Source organism: Phascolarctos cinereus, unplaced genomic scaffold, assembly GCF_003287225.1.
Source record: "Phascolarctos cinereus isolate Bilbo 61053 unplaced genomic scaffold, phaCin_HiC Scaffold_7;HRSCAF=346, whole genome shotgun sequence".
In the NCBI taxonomy this organism is placed as follows: domain Eukaryota; kingdom Metazoa; phylum Chordata; class Mammalia; order Diprotodontia; family Phascolarctidae; genus Phascolarctos; species Phascolarctos cinereus.
The window spans coordinates 31,245,002-31,262,356 of NW_027556180.1; the positions used below are offsets into that span (position 1 = coordinate 31,245,002).

The 17,355-nt window shown below is 46.3% G+C and overlaps 1 protein-coding gene across 1 annotated transcript in view; it reads left to right on the forward strand.

Moving 5' to 3' along the window:
• Window positions 1-17,355, forward strand: part of PRKCI (protein kinase C iota) — a 77,470-nt gene that overhangs the window by 12,248 nt on the left and 47,867 nt on the right. The window contains 1 exon segment of the mRNA XM_020979951.2: window positions 12,483-12,604. Within this exon segment, the coding sequence (XP_020835610.1) occupies window positions 12,483-12,604 (122 nt within the window).

Consider the following 17,355-nt stretch of genomic DNA (forward strand, 5'->3'; position numbering starts at 1 on the left):
ATTTGGAACTCAAAATTTTACAAAAATGAATGAATGTTGAAAATTATCTTTATATGGAATTGGAAAAAAATTAAAAATAATTAAGAGAGAAAAAAAGAAATGATGAGTTCTATGATCTTAGAAATGCGTGGATAGACTTGCTTAAAATAATGAAGAGCAAAATGAGCAGAACCAAGAGAATGTTGTATCTAGTAACAGCAATATTGTTTTAAGAATGACTTGGAGTGAATAGGTCATTTTGACTGTTATAAATACCCACATTAACCACAAAAGACCTATGAAGGAGGAAGCTATCTGCACGCAGAAAAAGAACTGATAAATAGAAGTATATCTAGAATGATTTTACATATATATCATATATATGTATATATATATATATATATATATACACACACACACACATATACATATATTTGTGTCTAATAATAGCTATCTTTAGGGTGGGGAGAGGGGAGGGAAGAAAAAGAAAAGAAATATACATGATAACTTTAAAGGAATAGCAGGCTGTACATAACAAATTTGCGGTTTCATGTGCACTCTCTCTTTTTTTGTAATTATACTATATTATGGAAATGCTTGTTTTAGTCCATAAATTTCAAAATAAGTAAAAAATAAAGAGAAGGCAAGCAATATATCAGTTGTACATATGAAATTATGAAAAACATATTTCCATATTGATCCATGTTGCAAGAAAAAACAATACAAAGCAAGAAACAGAAAGTGAAAAAAGCATGCTTCCATCTGCACTCAGAGTTCATCAGCTCTCTCTCTGGAGGTGGAGAGCATTTCTCATTATGGGTCTTTAGGAATTATCTTGGGTCATTGTCTTGATCAGAGTAGCTCAGTCTTTCACAATATTGCTTTTGCCGTGTCCAGTGTTCTGCTCATTCTGCTTACTTCTTTGCATGTGTTCATATAAATCTTCCCGGGTTGTTCTGAAACCATCCTGCTCGTCATTTTTCACACCACAACAGTGTTCCATCACAAGCGTATGCCAAGGCTTGTTTGGCCATCCCCTTGATTTCCATTTCTTTGCCTCTGCAAAAAGAACTGTTATGAGTATTTTTTCATATGGGCCCTTTTCCCTCCTTTTCTTTGATCTGTTTGGGATATGGACCTAGGAGTGGTATTGCTGGATTAAAGGTTATGCACAGTTTTATAGCTCTTTGGGCATATTTCCAAAATGTTCTCCAGAATGGTTGTACTAGTTCAAAACTCCACCAACAGTGCATTAGTGTCCCCATTTTTCTATATCCCCTCCAGGATTTATCATTTTCCTTTTCTGTCACATTAGCCAATCTGATAGGTGTGATGTGGTACCTCAGTCAGAGTTGTCTTAATTTGCATTTCTCTAATCACTAGTGATTTAAAGCATTTTTTAAAATGTGATTATTGATAGCTTTGATTTCTTCTTCTGAAAACTGCCTTGTTCATGTCCTTTGGCCATTTATCAGTTGAGGAATAGCTATTATTTTAATTTTTTTTTAAATGTAATTTAATTTTATTTTTAGGCAATTGGGGTTAAGCAACTTGCCCGGGGTCACACAGGTAGTGTTAAGTGTTTGGTCTGAGGCGGAATTTGAACTGTGGTCCTCCTGACTTCAGGGCTGGTGCTCTGTCCACTTCGCCACCTAGCTGCCCCCATGAATAGCTATCATTTTTATAAATTTGGTGCTGTTCCCCATGTACTTGAGAAATGAGGCCTTTACCAGAGAAACTTGCTGTGAATGTTCTCCCCAGTTTCCTTCTAATTTTGGCTGCACTGATTTTGTTTGTGCAAAAACTTTTAAATTTCGTGCAGTCGGAATTGTCCATTTTACTTCCTGTGATCCCATCTCTTGTTTAAACAGGTCATAAACGCTTCCATTACCCATTGATCTGACAGATAAACTATTCCTTGCTCCCCTAATTTACTTGTGATATCACCCTTTATGTCCAAATCATGTACCCATTTTCATATATACTTGGTATATACAGTGTGAGGTGTTGGTCTGTAGTTGGTTTCTGCCACACTTTTCCAGTTTTCCCAGCAATTTTTTCTTTCAAATGAGTTCTTTTCCCAAAAAAACTTCTTGGGATCATTTTGGATCTTTGGGTTTATCAAAGGCTAGACTACAATGGTCATTCACTCCTGTGTAGGTGTACCTGACCTATTCCAATGATCACTACTCTATTTCCCAGCCAGCACTAGATTGTTTGAATGATTGCTACTTTGTAATATAGTCTGAGATCTGGTATAGCCTGGCTGCATTCCTGCACATTTTTTTTTCATTAATTTCCTTGATATTCTTGACCTTTTGTTCTTCCAGATGAATTTTATTATTTTTTCTAGCTCTATAAAATAATTCTTTAATAGTTTGATTGGCATGGCACTGAGTAAGTAAATTAAATTAGGTAGAATTGCCATTTTTATTATATTGGCTCAGCCTACCCATGTGCAATTAATATTTCTCCAGTTGTTTAGATCTGTCTTCATTTGTTTGAAAAACAATTGTGTTTATAGGGTTCCTGGTTTTGTCTTGGCTACAAAGTATTTTATAATGTCTGCACTTATTTTAAGTGGAATTTCTCTTTCTATGCCTTCCTGTTGGACTTTGTTAGTAATATATAGACATGCTGATGATTAAGGTGGGTTTATTTTATATTCTGCAACTTTGCTAAAGTTGTTAACTGTTCCAAACAGTTTTTTAGTCGATTCTTTACAGTTCTCTAAGTATACCATCATATCATCTGTAAAAGGTGATAGTTTTGTTTTCTCATCACCCATTTTTATTCTTTCCATTTCTTTTTCTTGTCTTATTGCTATAGCCAGCATTTCTAACATAGTATTGAATATTAGTGGTTATAATGGACACCTTTGCTTCACCCCTGATCTTATTAGGAAGGCCTTTATATGAGGTTACATTCTGACAGGGAAGATGACATACATGCATATGATAAGGACAAAACATAGGTAGATGCAAGGCAGCTGGGCTGAGGTGCAGAGGACCAGTACAGGCCTAGGGAGTAGGTGCTGCTTAAACTGAGTCCTGAAGAGGACCAGAGATTCCAAGGTGAGCAGAGAGGCAGCATTCTGTGCTTGGGGTCCGGGCAGTGCTGAAGCGTGGAAGTGGGAGAAGACGTGTTAGGGGTGAGGAGGGAGAAGATTGGCATGGTTGGAGCCTGTCATATGTGAGAAGAGCTTATATTTGATGCTAATGGTGCCTTTTCAGTTACAGTGGAAGATTGATATGGCCCTACCAGTGCTTTAGGATTGTGACTTGGACAGATGATTTTGTAATAGTATTCTTTTATGATCTGCTTGTTCAAACTCAACTCAACAAATGTTAAACATCCACTACTGTGTACTGGGGAATAGACCAAGACCAAATAATCTTTACCCTCGAGGAGCTTGCTTTATATTTAAAATTTTTATTGATGTAAAATCAAAAGATAACTCCTCTCCTACTGAAAGAGCTCTCTTTACAACAAAGAACAAAAAAAAAATACAGCAAAACTGGTGGACACATCAGTTAAATCCACCAGTATGTGTGGTGTTCATCCCCTTGGTACTTCGACCGTGCAAAGAAGAGAGGGAGAGAGACGCAGCTTCATTATGTTCTTTGGGGCCAAGGTTTTATGATTACACAGTGCTCAGTTTGGGGTTCTGTTGCTGTTGGAATAATTGTGTGTATTGTTTTTCTGGTCCTGCCGACTTCACTTTGCCTCAATTCTTAACAGTCTTCCTATGTCTCTCAGTAGTTTTTGTATTCATCTTTTTTTTTTTAAATAGCCCAGTAATATTCCATTACATTTACGTGTCTCTGTTTATTTAGCCGGTCCCCAGTTGAAGGGCAAAGGATGATGATCCAGTGGGCCTGCTGAGGGACGGTGAGATGAGAGTGCTGTTGGGGAGCCCAGGGAGGACGCGCTTAGCAGTTTCTCAGGCCCTGAGAATCAAGGAAAATGAAGGCTGGGAAAAGGCCGTTTGATTCGCAGGTTGGTCTTGGGACTTAGCAGGCTTCCGAGGGCTTCTTTGGGAGGGCAGGGAGAATGCTGGCAGTGAGCACTTTGACACGTGCAGTGTCACTGAAGTGCCTGCCCGTGAGCAGCTGTGCAGCGCCACTTGATGCCAGTCAGCGTGCTCGGTTCTGGGGATGAGTGCGCCCTGCCCTCGGGGTGCTTTGAGTCTGTGGAGTCTAACACGTTCCAAATACGCGCAGTAAATGGGGGCAGGCCCCATGCTAGCACATGGGAAGGGATCAGGAAAGGGTTCCTACCGAAGGAGGTGCTTGAGCAGAGTTTTGAGGGAAGTGAGATTCTGAGCCACAGGTGAAAAGGAGGTACATTCAGATGTGCAGGACAGGCATGTGGTACAGGCCGAAGACATCAGCAAGGAGGCCAGCTTGGCTGGGTCTTAGCACAGAGCCTGGCACAGAGTAAACATTTAATAAATGTTCATTGACTGACTGACTGACTGACCTTAGAGTTAGGGAAAGGGAATAATATAATGAAGTAAGAATAAAAGATTGAGGCCAGGTGGTAAATCACCAAATCAGAGAGTTCGTAGCTGATCTTAGAGGCGGAAGCAAGCTGCTGGGACTTATTAAGTAGGGTCATGGCACAGTCAGACCCTCTCTTTAGGAAAATCACTTTGATCGTTCTCTTGTGGGATAGACTTCCTAGGGCGGAGGCTTGAGGCAGGGACACCAGTTAGGAGAATGTCGCCCCGTAATCTAGGCAAGAGGTGATGAGGGGCAGAAATCGGGCTGTCAGGGAAGTAGGTGATGGATGATGGATGCCAGAGCTGGTGTGGATCAGACAATTGATCGGATATGTGAGCTGAAGGCTAGGGAAGAGTCCAAGATAACAGCAGGGTCATGAACATGGGGCACGACGGGGTTAATGATCCCCTTGACAAAAACTGGACGTTCAAGGGGAGGGGGTTTTAGGCGGAAGAAGAATGAGTTCTGTTTGGAGGAGTGTGAGTGAGAGTCCTGTGGAACTCCCAGTTTGACATGTCCGTTAGGTGATTGTGGTGCGGTATTGGAGCTCAGAGAGACAGCTGGAGGATAGAATCGAGGTGGCCGTCTAAGTGGTGACAATTAATCTCAAGGAAACTGATGAAGTCCACAGGGGAGACTAAGTGTAGAAGCCGTGGAGGACACCCGGAGGCAGTGGGATTTGAGTGAGCAGAAGGAGCAGGAATGGCCTGGCAGGTAGGGGGAAAAGCAAGATTCCACAGTCCTGGAAACCCAGGTAGGACAGAGGTTTACCAGAAGAAGAGAGGAGTCAGCAGTGTCCGAGGCATCCCCTTGGGCAACTTCGCAAAGAGCAGTGGCTGCTGAAAGATGAGGTTGGAGGCCAGAGTGCAGTGAGGGTTGAGATGTGAGAACAGAGGAAGTGAGGGCTTTGGGGATGATTGGCCTCCAGCCTGAGGGAGCCAGAACCCCTTTTCAGAAGTCTTGTAAGAGTGAGGGAGGCTTTGAAGGGGTTTATAGCCTGCAGGGATAGGGAGATGAGCGAAGATGAGAGAAAGAAAGTATGTGGCTAGTGGAGGCTGTCTGATGGAGAAGACAGGAGGGAATCAGATCAGACCTCCACGGAGAGGGATGGGCCTTGGCGAGAAGAAGGGTTATTCTTCTTCCTAGACTGCAGCAGAGTTTTGAGGGAAATGGGGTGAGAGGAGGAAGTGCATTTCCTTTAAAAGAAGAGAGAATGAGAGATCAAGCCCAAGGGAGTGGAGATGTAGAGAAGGCAACACCCTGAAAATGGCCTCAGTTTTCTCAGTTTTTGTTAAGGTGAGGTCTTCAAGTGTGGGGATGGGGAAGGGCCTGAAATTGGCAATTTGAGGAGAGAAGAGGTCAGGAATAGTCTTTGTAGGGCATGGGTTAGAGAATCGATTAGGCAGGAGCAGAGGGATTGTTTTATGTAAGGAGTACTGAGTTGAGATTTGGTCACTTACAGTGGGCTCACGTGGCATCTCTGTTCAACATCTGGGGTTGGAGTGAAGGGCTGGTGGTGGGAGGTTTGCAGGTATGAATGTTGGAAGGATTTGAGAGCAGAGGACAGTATAGATTCGAAGTAGTTAACCCGAGGGTCAGCGTTGGAAAAGGGGGAGAAGGAGGTTAGAGCAGGGGGCAGGGATGGGAGGCGAGGAGGTTTTGGTGAGGATGAAGGCTAATCTTTAACAGATTGAAGCACAGGGAGAGATGGAATGGTAAGTTGTGATTTGATCAGTGTTTTTAATGATCAAGTGGAACATTTGTGGGTGACAGCGAGATGAAGTGTGTAACCACCTCTGTGTGTGGTGAATGTGTTGGATGGTTAGGTCATGGGAGTTGAGACTGAGAAACTGGGAGGTGAAGCTATTTGAGAGGACATCAGCGTTATGCATTGAAGTCTGAAAGGGGAGATACTGAGAAATTCTTTGACCGTGACACTCGTCTGCCACCTGTGCATTTCCTCTGGCCATCCCCTGTGCCGGGAATGCCCCCCCCTCCTCTCTGCCCCCTGATTTTCCTGGCTTCTTTCTAGTCCCAGCTAAATCCTACCTTCTGCAAGACACCTTTCCCCTAACCCTTAATGCTAGGGCTTTCCCTCAGAGATACCTCTGGTTTATCTAGTCCGAACCTTGTTTGTAGAGTTGTGTTTGCCTGTTGTGTTCCTTATTAGAGCTCAAGGATAGGACTTTAGGACAGGAGCTGTTTTCACCCCTCTTTGTATTCATAGGGCTTAGCACCCCCTCTGTCTAGAGAAAGGAGAGAAGATGAATGCCCTTGGGGCTGGTGGACAGCTGCTTCTGGGGTCTGGATCTGGTGATAAATCTGGAGTGAATCTCAAGGGAGAATGTGAAATCCTGAAATCCTTGTAAAAAAACCATGACCTCCATCTCTCCCTATGCTTTAGCTCTGCTGAAATAGCCTTCGTCCTCACTAAGGCCTTGTTACTGTCCCAGACCATGACCCCTGTTGGATGTTGGCAAAGGAAGAATGAAGGGGAAGAGCCGTTAGGACTAGAGCTTGAGGTGGTGATGGGACACGACAGAGGCTTGGGGCTGGTGAGGTTCGATTTGTTTGGAGGTGATAGACTTGGGCATGTTTGTAGGCATTAGCAGAGGAGTTCCCGAGAATGAAGAGAGATTGAACATGAAGTAATGAGCCAAGAGCTTGCCCCTGTGTGTGTGTGTGTGTGTGTGTGTGTGTGTGTGTGTATGTCAGTGGGGCTACAGGACCCGCGTCTCAGAAGCAGGAACAAAAGAAGTGCAAACTGGGGGTGATCTAGAGGCTCTTGTTCTGGGGGGGGGAGGAGGGGGGGAGCCCATGATGGGTGACTTTGGAGGTGAGACCCTCTGCTGAGAGGCTGCCATGGAGGTTTGGGGAGAGAGGAGAAGGTTTGGAATTGTTGTGAAGAAGAAAAACCTTGTTAAATGGCGTTGATCAGAAAGCCAAAGGGTGGAGAAGATGCTTGAGCTGTGGATGAAGTTCTGAGGGGGTGGACACAAATGCAATAGTGACTCTCTTCACCCTCTTGCTCTTCTAATTCAGCTTGGTAGCTGTTTGTTAAGCAGTGTTCTCTCTTCTTTTTTGTTTAAAGCCCCCCTTTTGAATAGATTGGTAAAACCAGCATGCATTTTTATCGGTCCTTTGAGGTTCCCAGCGCTCCCTAGTCCTGCACGCTATCTCTCCTCTCTCATTGCACTCTGACGTTGACTTGGCTGTCCTGGCCCCGTGTCACTCGGTAGAGTCACTTTGAACCCACGTGCACTGAAGCCCCCATATCTTCCTCCCCCAGTTGCTGTCTAGACTTGTACCCCCTGTCTTGAACTTATGAAGTTGACTTTTTAAAGTCAAGTTTGAATTCATAATTATGTTGCTCTCAAATTTCATCTTGGATTTGTCTTGATGTTCTGCCTGTTAAGACCCTGACTGTCATTCGGCATGTCTATTAGCTGTGCTTCCCAGGTTGACGTTGCCTGCAGATGTGATGAGCGTGCCGTCTGTGCTCATCCAAGTTATTAATGAAGGTTCAGCAGCACCAGGCCCGCCTCTGATCCGTGGGCACTGTTACACACACCCCTGCCTGATTGTGCAGCAGGGTCAAACTCAAGCAGGCACAGATCCTGCAGCCTGCATGTTGGCTTAGAAAATGACATAGTAACAGTATTGTATTGTATTGTATTTTCATTTATATTGCTAAACATTTTTCCCAGTTACTTTTTTTGTGTGTGTTTGCTTTTTTTGGTGAGGCAGTCGGGGTTAAGTGACTTGCCCAGGGTCACACAGCTAGCCAATGTCAAGTGTCTGAGGTTGGATTTGAACTCGGGTGCTTCTGACTCCAAGGTTGTAGTCTGTCCACTGCGGCACCTAGCTGCCCCTCCAGTTACATTTTTAATCTGGTTCTGGAGGCTCTCAGGAGTTTTGCTGGAATGGAGAGTTTGATGCCTCTGAGCTCCAGCATCTCGTCCAGCTTCCAGAGACGACTAGCCTTGGAGGAGGTTAATCTGCCCAAGGTCACACGGAGAATACACACCCTAGTACCTGAGGATGCAGTGCTTTTGACATGGGTGATGTGGATTTATAGAGGGAAATTAGGCACGTACTTGTTATCTTCTTCTTTGCCTTGGCTTATGACTCTGCCCTCTAAACCCCCTAAGCTTTCCTTTCCAGCCTCAGCTCAAGCCGAGCTCCCGCCTTCACGAACGTCCTCCATCACTCAGCTTTGTATCTGTCTTTTACCCAGTCGAAGGCAGCGAGTCCACATCAGTCATTTCTTTTAGCTCACTTCCTCTTCTCCTCCTTATCAGAATTGTTTCCTTTATGTCTCTGGAATTTCATTCTCTAGAGCTTCCTGTCTCTCATGGATTTATACCCTTTAGATTTTAGTCTGTGGGAGCTCATCTTTTCCTTTCTGCAAACCCTTTGAAATGTGCTCTTCAGACAGGTGGGCGGTAAGATGCATGTCTGAGGATTCCCGGCTTTCCTTGCATCCTCTCACAAGGACTCTGATGGAGTTGGAACCTCCCACCATGATTCTGGTACTTTTCACCCCAACCTCCAGTTCCTCCTTGTTGGTGAGGATGAGATCCAGGATGAAATTTCTCCCCGTTGGACCCAAGTCCATTTCTGAAGAATGAAAACTGTCATTGAAGCAAGCTAATGAATTCTTAGTATGGTATAGTGAAAGGTGGGGGGCAGTGGATAGAGCGCTGGGCCTGGAGGCAGGCGGATCTGAGTCCAGATCCATCCTCAGATACTGCGTGACCTTGGGCAAGTCACTTAACCACTGGTTGCCCTAATCCACTGGAGAAGGAAATGGCAAACCAAGAAAACCTCATGGACGGTCCTAGTGTCCACCGGTTCATGAGGAGTCGGACATGACTGACCAACAAAGTGAAAAGGGCGTCTGAAAGAAAGAGGGCCCAGCTTTGATTTCTGGCTGTGCCCCTGGTAAATCACACAGCCTCTCTGTGTGCTCCTGGAGAGTGCAGGGTTGGGGCAGGCTTATCAGTAAGGTCCTGTCCAGCGGTCATTGGTGTCTGGAGAGAGAGGCAGTGTGTCCTCATGAATAGCGCCGCCGTGTACTTGGAGGCAGGAAGTCCCGAGTTTAGCCTTGCCTCAGACACTGGGGAGCTGTGTGGCCCTGGGCAAGTTCCTTACCTCTCTTAGCTGTAGTTTACTTATCTCTCAGTGGGGTTGTGGGAAAGGTTAGATGAGAGCATGTAGATCGAGTGTTTTGCAAATCTTAAAATATGACAGAAATGTGAATTATTGGTTAAATGCTTGGACACAGAGAACTGTAGCCGACGGTGAGAGTATGGAATTCCTTTGAGAAGATGTAGCTAACAGTGATCCATTTGCTCTTCTCCTCTAGCCTCTTTCTGCCTGTCTTCTCCCCTGTCATCCTTTTATTTTTTGGGTTAGGCAGTGGGGTTAAGTGACCTGCCAGAGTTACACAGCTAGTGAGTGTCATGTGTCTGAGGCCGCATTTGAACTCAGGTGACTCCAAGGCTGGAGCTCTGTCCACTGTGTCACCTAGCTGCCGCTCCCCCGTCATCCTTGACCCCCAATGCCTAGATTTCTCACGTGACTCTCCCTTCTTGACAGACTGTACTTCTCGCCTACCCTGCAGCCCCTGAGTAAGAGATATCCCGAGAGAGCCATTTTCACCTGAGTTCAGATCCAGCTTCAGACGCTCACTAGCTGTATGACACCAGCTCTGTCTACCTCAGTTTCCTTATCTATAAAATGGGGATCATCGAGGCAGCTAGGTGGCGCAGTGGATAGCATACTGAGTCTGAAGTCAGGAGGACCTGAGGTCAAATCTGGCCTCAGACCAGACACTTCACCCTTACTAGCTCTGTGACCTTGGGCAAGTCACTTAACCCCAATTGTCTAAAAAAATTTAAAAAAAAATTTAAAATGGGGATCATTGTAGCACCAACCTCCCAGGGTTGTTTCAAGGATCAAATGAGATAATGTTTGGAAAGGGTTTTGCAGATTTTAAGTGTTGTATAAATGCTGGCTATTACTATTATTTTCCCTTACATAGTTGGAGTTCTGGATGTTGTTCTGCTTACCTCACTCGGTGTCAGTAGTTATATAAGAGGCCCATATTTCTCTCACTTTTTCCTGTCTTTTACTTTCTAAGGAGTGATTGTATTCTCTGTATAATTTGTTTGTCATGGATTGTTCAGCCCGTTCCCCAATCAGTGGGCACTCACTTTATTTCCTTTTCTTGGTTTGCGTGCTACCACAAAAGGTGCTTCTGTGACTGTGTCAGTGCACCCAGAAGCTTCCTGTCCTTGGCCTCACCGGGGACCTATGTCCCTTAACGAGATCCGGTTTTTCTCACGTCCCTCTTCGTGGTTTCCAGAGTGGTCGGGCTGGTTGGCACACAGCTTTGTAGTGCTTGGCATCCTGTTCTTCGAAGCCCTTTTCTGGACTAGTCTGGCCCCTTGGCCGGGAGGTGTAGGGAGCCTTAGCTCAGCAGTCGTCATCTCCGGCACCACCTTCTTTCCTTCACAAACCTGCCTTACTCTTCTGCCTCCTGTGGGGTTTAGGGCTTCAGGGCAGCTGTTGGAAACACCGGAGCTGCCTCACAGGTCTTTGATCTTTTGCAGAATTCTTCTCCTCTTTAGCGCTGCTTTCTAGGTGCCTTCATTAGTACCTGTGGGTGTCACCCAAAGTGGGCATAGTCATCGAAGAGACCCGCGAGGCCACCTCATCTTCATTCTCCAGAGAAGGAAATGGAGGCCCGTAAGCAGTTTGCCCAAGATTGCATAGGCAGTAACCAAAAGAAAAGATTAGCAAAATTTTAGGGTGCATGAATGGAAATAGGATAAACAGTATTCTGTATTAGTTAGTCTACATTTGGAATATTGTGATCAATTTGGGGGAAGGTCATTTGAAGAGCTACATTGAGAAACTAGAGCATGGCCCTTAAAAGAGGACATGTGGCATAGGAAGAGGCCTGGGACCCTTGTCATCACGACGGGTTATCCGTGGCAATACGAGGTTACAAAGCACTTTATGTGTGTTCTCTTGTTTGAGCCTTAAAATGACCTTGGGAAGTAGATGTCTTCTTTTATTCCATTTCGCAGATGGAGACACTGACACACTCAGTGAGGTTAAGTGATTTGATAAGTTGCAGGCCTGGGAGCAGGAATCTCCACGTTCTGTGTTCACGTCCAGTGTTCCTTAAATTACGCCGGCAGCCTCCCTCCTAGACGGACCTGGATGCCCTGGCCTAGAACAGGAGAGGCCAAGGCACATGGGGCATCCTCAGCTGCCTTTGTTTGTTTGGATGGCGTATAGGAGAAGGCAGGTTGTGTCGCTTCGGAGTAAAGAGCTAGAACAGCAGAGGAGGTTATAGGGAGAAGGGTTTTGATTTGGTCCAAGGAAGAATTTTCTAACAGTGTTAAGTTGTCCTGCATTGGAACTGCCTGCTTTATGAAATATTGAGCTCCCCATCTTTGGAAGTATTCAAGCACAATCTGGATAACTGTGTCTGTCAGGGATTTTTGAATAGTAATAGTGGACATTTATATAGCACTGTAAGGTTGACAGAGTTCTTTACCTATATGATATAATAATCTTCACACCAATTCTGGGAGGAAGGTGCTGTTATTATTCCAGTCTTACAGATGAGGAAACTGAGGCTGACTGAGGTTGCTGGTGTCTGAGGCCCGATTTGGACTTGGGTCTTCCTGAGTCCAAATCTAGTGATCTAGCCACTCTACCACCTAAAGAACTCCTGAACTGGGCAGAAGGTTTACAAGAGGACCTGTGAGCACCCTTTTAAGTCTAAGAACCTACAGTTCGAAGAAATTCTATAACAATGATAACTGTTCTTATAACTACACATTGATAAATGGACAGTGGGTTTATTAGTAATATGAATTGTCTGTTAACTGGCTATTCATTGAATGTCCACCATCTCGCTATCCATGGAGTATTGATATCTTCTTGTTGAATTTAAAGCACCTTTCTTTTTTTCCTCAGGGACATCATGATAACACACTTTGAACCATCAATTTCCTTTGAGGGACTCTGCAGTGAGGTTCGAGACATGTGTTCCTTTGATAACGAACAGCTGTTCACCATGAAATGGATAGATGAGGAAGGTGAGTTCATCAGTAATCATCAGCAAACATTTATTAAGCACCTGCTGTGTGCCAGGCACTGCACTAAGGGCTGGGAATACAAAAAGAGGGAAAAGACAGTTTACAAAAAAAGGGGGGGAAGCTTCCTGGAGAAGAAGATGGGATTTAGTCGGGACTCAGGAGGGAGCCGGGGGGTCAGCAGTCAGAGCGGAGGAAGGGGGGCTTTCCAGGCCTGGGGGACCACATTCTCTCTGGCGGTTTGGGTACCAGCCAGGAGGCTAGTGTCACTGGGTCTGAGTGCATGTTGGGGAGTTGGGTGTAAGACAACTAGAGGGCTTCGAATGCCAGGCATAACGTTTTGTCTTTGATCTTGGAGGTGATCAAAGACTGACATGATGAGCAGCTAGGTGGCACAGCGGATAGAGCTCCGGCCTTGGAGTCAGGAGGACCTGAGTTCAAATTCAATCTCAGACACATAACACTCACTAGCTGCGTGAGCCTGGGCAAGTCACTTAACCCCATTGCCTTTAAAAAAAAAAAAAGACTGACAGACCGGCGCTTTAGGAGCATCCCTGGTGACTGAATGGAGGATGGGCTGGAGTGGCATAGTCTTGAAGCAGCAGACCCACCTGCGGTGGTCCAGAGGGGAGGTGATGAAGGTCTGCACCAGAGTGGGGACAGTCAGGGAAGGGGGCCTATGGGAGAGGGGCTCCAAAGGTAAGTCGACAGCCCTTGGCAACAGCTTGGATATTGGGGTGAGAGACAGCGAGGGGTCCAGGATGACTCCTAAGCTGTGAGCCTGGGGGGGGCCGTAGGGGGAAAGAGAACGAGCTGAATTCATTTTGGATATGTTGAGTTTTAAGATGCCTGCTGGACATCTAGTTCAACATGTCTGAAAGGCAGCTGGAGATGCAAGAATGGGTCGGCAGAGAGGTTGGGCAGGACAGGTAGATTTGGGGATCGTCAGCATTGAGGTCGTCATTAAACCCATGTGAGCTGATGATCACCAAGAGAAGTAGAAGAGAGGACCCGGCACGGAACCCCAAGGGGCACCAGTGGTGAGAGGGAGCAGTCTGGGGGAGGTTCCAGCGAAGGAGCGGTTAGGTGAGTGGGAGGAGAGCCAGGAGAGACTGGGGAGACAAGAAGGTAAAATAATACAGCTAGAAGCCAGGTAGTAAGGGGTTCGAAAAGGAGTGAGTGGAGGCGCCACTTGTAAACGTCCTTTTTTGATTAGTCTGGCCACAAGGACAGGAGAGATTAAGTGAGGGTTTTTTTCAGGTTGTGGGAGGCATGAACATGTTTGTAGGTGGGAGGAAGTGAACCAGCAGAAAGGGAGAGGTTGAAAATTAGTGGACATGGCAGAGGGGGCCAGTGTGTTGGAGGAGATGGGGTGGGATGGGATCCCTTGAACAGGGAGAGAGAGACAAGCCTTGGTAAGGAGTAGGGCCACATCTTCTTGTGATTCAGGGGTAAAGGGAGAAGGAGTCAGAGTGATGGGGAAGAAGGGAGAAGAGGGAGCTCACGGAGAATGGCCAGGTTTTTTTTGGTAGAATACGAGGCAGGGATCTCAGCTGAGAGATGGAGGGAGAGGGGCTGTGGGAGGTTTGAAGAGGGATGGAAGGCTTGGGAAATCTCTGTGGAGATTGGGACAGTGAGCTGACGAGGGAGGTATAGTAGGATTGCTGAGTAGCAGTGAGGGCCCAGGTGAGCTCATGTAACAGAAATGTGTACTGGACCCAGTCTGAATAGGTTCAGCAGCAGATGTGCAGGATTGAAGGTGACCAAGACTGAGGCTTGGCAGGGCACAGCTAGCAGTAAGATAAGGGGGGGGCCAGGGACTCAGGCGGACAGGACAGGCTAGGGTTGAATTGGTTCACCAAGGGGTCAAGATGGGGAAAAGAGGAGAGAGTGGCTGGGGCAGGGGAAATGGCCTGGGACGAGACTGAGAAAGATTGGAGGTCGTGGTATGGATGAAGCCTAGGGTTTGGGTACGGGAAGGCGGAGAAAGAGGAGGAAAGCCAACAGGGCATGGTTGGATGATGATATTTTGGAATTCTTGAACAGTGAGGTGGTGCATTTGTGGGTGAAGTCGTGTTCAGTGCCACGACCATCTTTGTGCATGGTGGAGGTGGTGGGGGGAGTAGGTCATAGGAAGTGAGTTGGTTGAGGAGCTAGGTGCTCAGGGTCAGTGTGGGTATATGTTGAAGTCCCCTCGCATGAGGGCAAGAGCTGGGGAGGAGAGTCCAGCTGTGAGGAGAGGGACCAAGGTGGGAACAGGAAGCAGTTTTGCTTCTATTTCAGCTTGAAGGAGTTGCTGCTACTGCTTGGACATGTTTATGCTGGATAAGAATGGCTGCTTCGGTGTTGTCTGTAACTTACACATCGACACACGGAAGTAGAACAGAAATTTGACACCCTTAATTCTTCTTCTGCCAATATCTCTTTCTTCTTTAAACAAAAAGGGTGATGTAGTAGACATAGTGTTTTGTGTTTCCTTGCTGCCCCAAGTGGGAATGAAATGAACAAATGTAATTTTGAGGGCAGCCGAGTCCTGCTGTGGCGTTGAGCTCATTGTAGTGAGGAGGTGACCCTCAGCTTCTCCAGATTTGCTGCCGGGGGTGACCAAGCTGGAAATGCTGCTCAGGTCCCAGAGGTTCCTCTCCAGGCTGGTCACAGCAAATCTCAGAGACCACGTACTGAGTTACGGAGAGGGCTTGTGATCTGTAGATGTGTGTCCACGGAGGGAGTGTCCCACGAGGCAGTCTCATGTCCTCAGGAGCAGGAAGAAGCCTCCCCGGCAGGATTTTATAAAGTCCTCTTTCATCTCCCTGAAAGTGAGCTTTACTGGTTTATCTTCGAGTATTAACTTAAGAAAATACTTAGACAAATAGAGTAAAATTTCATTTTAAAGAGCATTCATTCAGCAAACAATTGGGCACCAACTGTGTGCAGGGCACTCGAGAGACCTCAAAGATGACTGCGACACTGCCGGTCCTCAGACAGTTTAAGTCAAGGGTCCAAGACTTGTCAGTGATAGAAGGTGTGCATTAGGACAGAGGAGATTCTGGGAAGCATGTAGGGGTCATGAGGAGGGTGCTCAGGGGCTTCGGAGGAGAGACCGAGACAGAAATCAGAGGACTGACCGAGACAGAGGAGATGGCACAGGGAGGGAGGGAGAGGGCAGGAGATGGACGAGGAGGCTTGGGTCCTGGAGGAGGCGTCTGCAGGGATGGATGAGGTTCCGCCCAGAGACGTGGAGGGCCGCTGTGGCCAGAGAGTCAGGACTGAAGAGCTGAGCGGCCCCTGATTTAAGTGGTTACCTTGTTCACTTTCCAGCAGTTAACATGGGCGCTAAGGACCTACTACTTTTCTCATTTAACAATCTGAAAAATTTTAATAATCCTAAAATAGAATTCCGTTTTATGGAATTCTGTTATCTTTATCTCCATAGCATGAGGTCACTTCTATAATTTTTGAGTGGTGGGAAGAAGGCATTTAGTACGCGCCATGCTCTAGGCCAGACTCCAGCACGTGGCTGCCACTCTTCTTTTGGTTGATGCAGGAAGCCTGTGCCCAGCTGGCCAGCACCTTGAATGCCACGCTCAGGGGCACCTACTTCCAGGCCTGCCCCCAGGCCATTTTCCATTAGACTCCAGTCTGTTCTTGTCCGTAGCCTGTGGTGGACATCCTTGTGGCAGGAAGTCACCTTACTGAAGCTGATAAACCTCCTTCCTCACTTGCAGAGCTTCGTTGGGGTTTTTGCCCAAGTCAGCTTGGCTCGAGGCTCCAGTGTCCCAGAAGTCCAGCCCCTGCACCTTCCTCTCGTTTTGGCCTGGTCCTTTCCTTTCCTAGCCCCTCTCAGGTTGCCAAGATGCTTTTTTGTTTGTTTGTTTTTTGTTGAGACGGTTGAGATTAAGTGACTTGCCCAGGGTCACACAGCTAGTGTCAAGTGTCTGAGGTTGGATTTGAACTCAGGTCCTTCTGACTCCAAGGCTGGATCTCTGTCCAGTGCGTCACCTAGCTGCCCCAAGGATGCATTAGGGGAAAACTTCAGCATCCTCCCAGACAGCTCTTGTAGGATTATTGTAGGATAAACGGCCAATTTCTGTTTTTCCTAAAAATGCATTTTAAAATTTGTGAACCATCCCGATGTTTGTGGGAGGGGATGGTCTCCTTGAGGGTAACTGAGAATGCTCGGGAAGCAAATGTAGGCTTTGGTATTACTTCATTAAAATACTTTAGACCGAAGGATTAGGGCTTTGTTCTCTGAGTTCCAGCAATAATTTAAAATGATCTGATCTCTCAGCCTAGTGAATGAAAGGAACGCTGGAAGGGAGAGAATGTGTTGACCTTTCACAGTGCGGTTCACAATTATGTCTCCCTGCCCCAGCACAAACACAGAAGTTACTCTCAAGGTTCTGGGTTCTTTGAATGTGACTGAACTGGTAGTTTTCATGCTTCCTAGAAAATGGTTCATTTGCTGCTGAGTGGTATTTTGGGCGCTGCCCTCACACTGCCCTCCCTCGCTTGGATTATGAGACCTGTGCAGGCTTCTTCCTTATAAACTTGAAAGTGGAAGGCAGAGCCCATGGCCTCCAGGAAGCAAGCCCTTCGTCGTCACTGGGACTTGGGCTGTCTTTGGCTGCTTCTCTGTGTGGGCCTTAGGGGACTTGATGGAGTTCTTTCACAGTTTTTCCCAAGATGGAATGGAGGCCCAACTCCTAATTAGACTAGAAGAGAGGGCTAGAATCGATTTCCCAGGCAGATCAGGA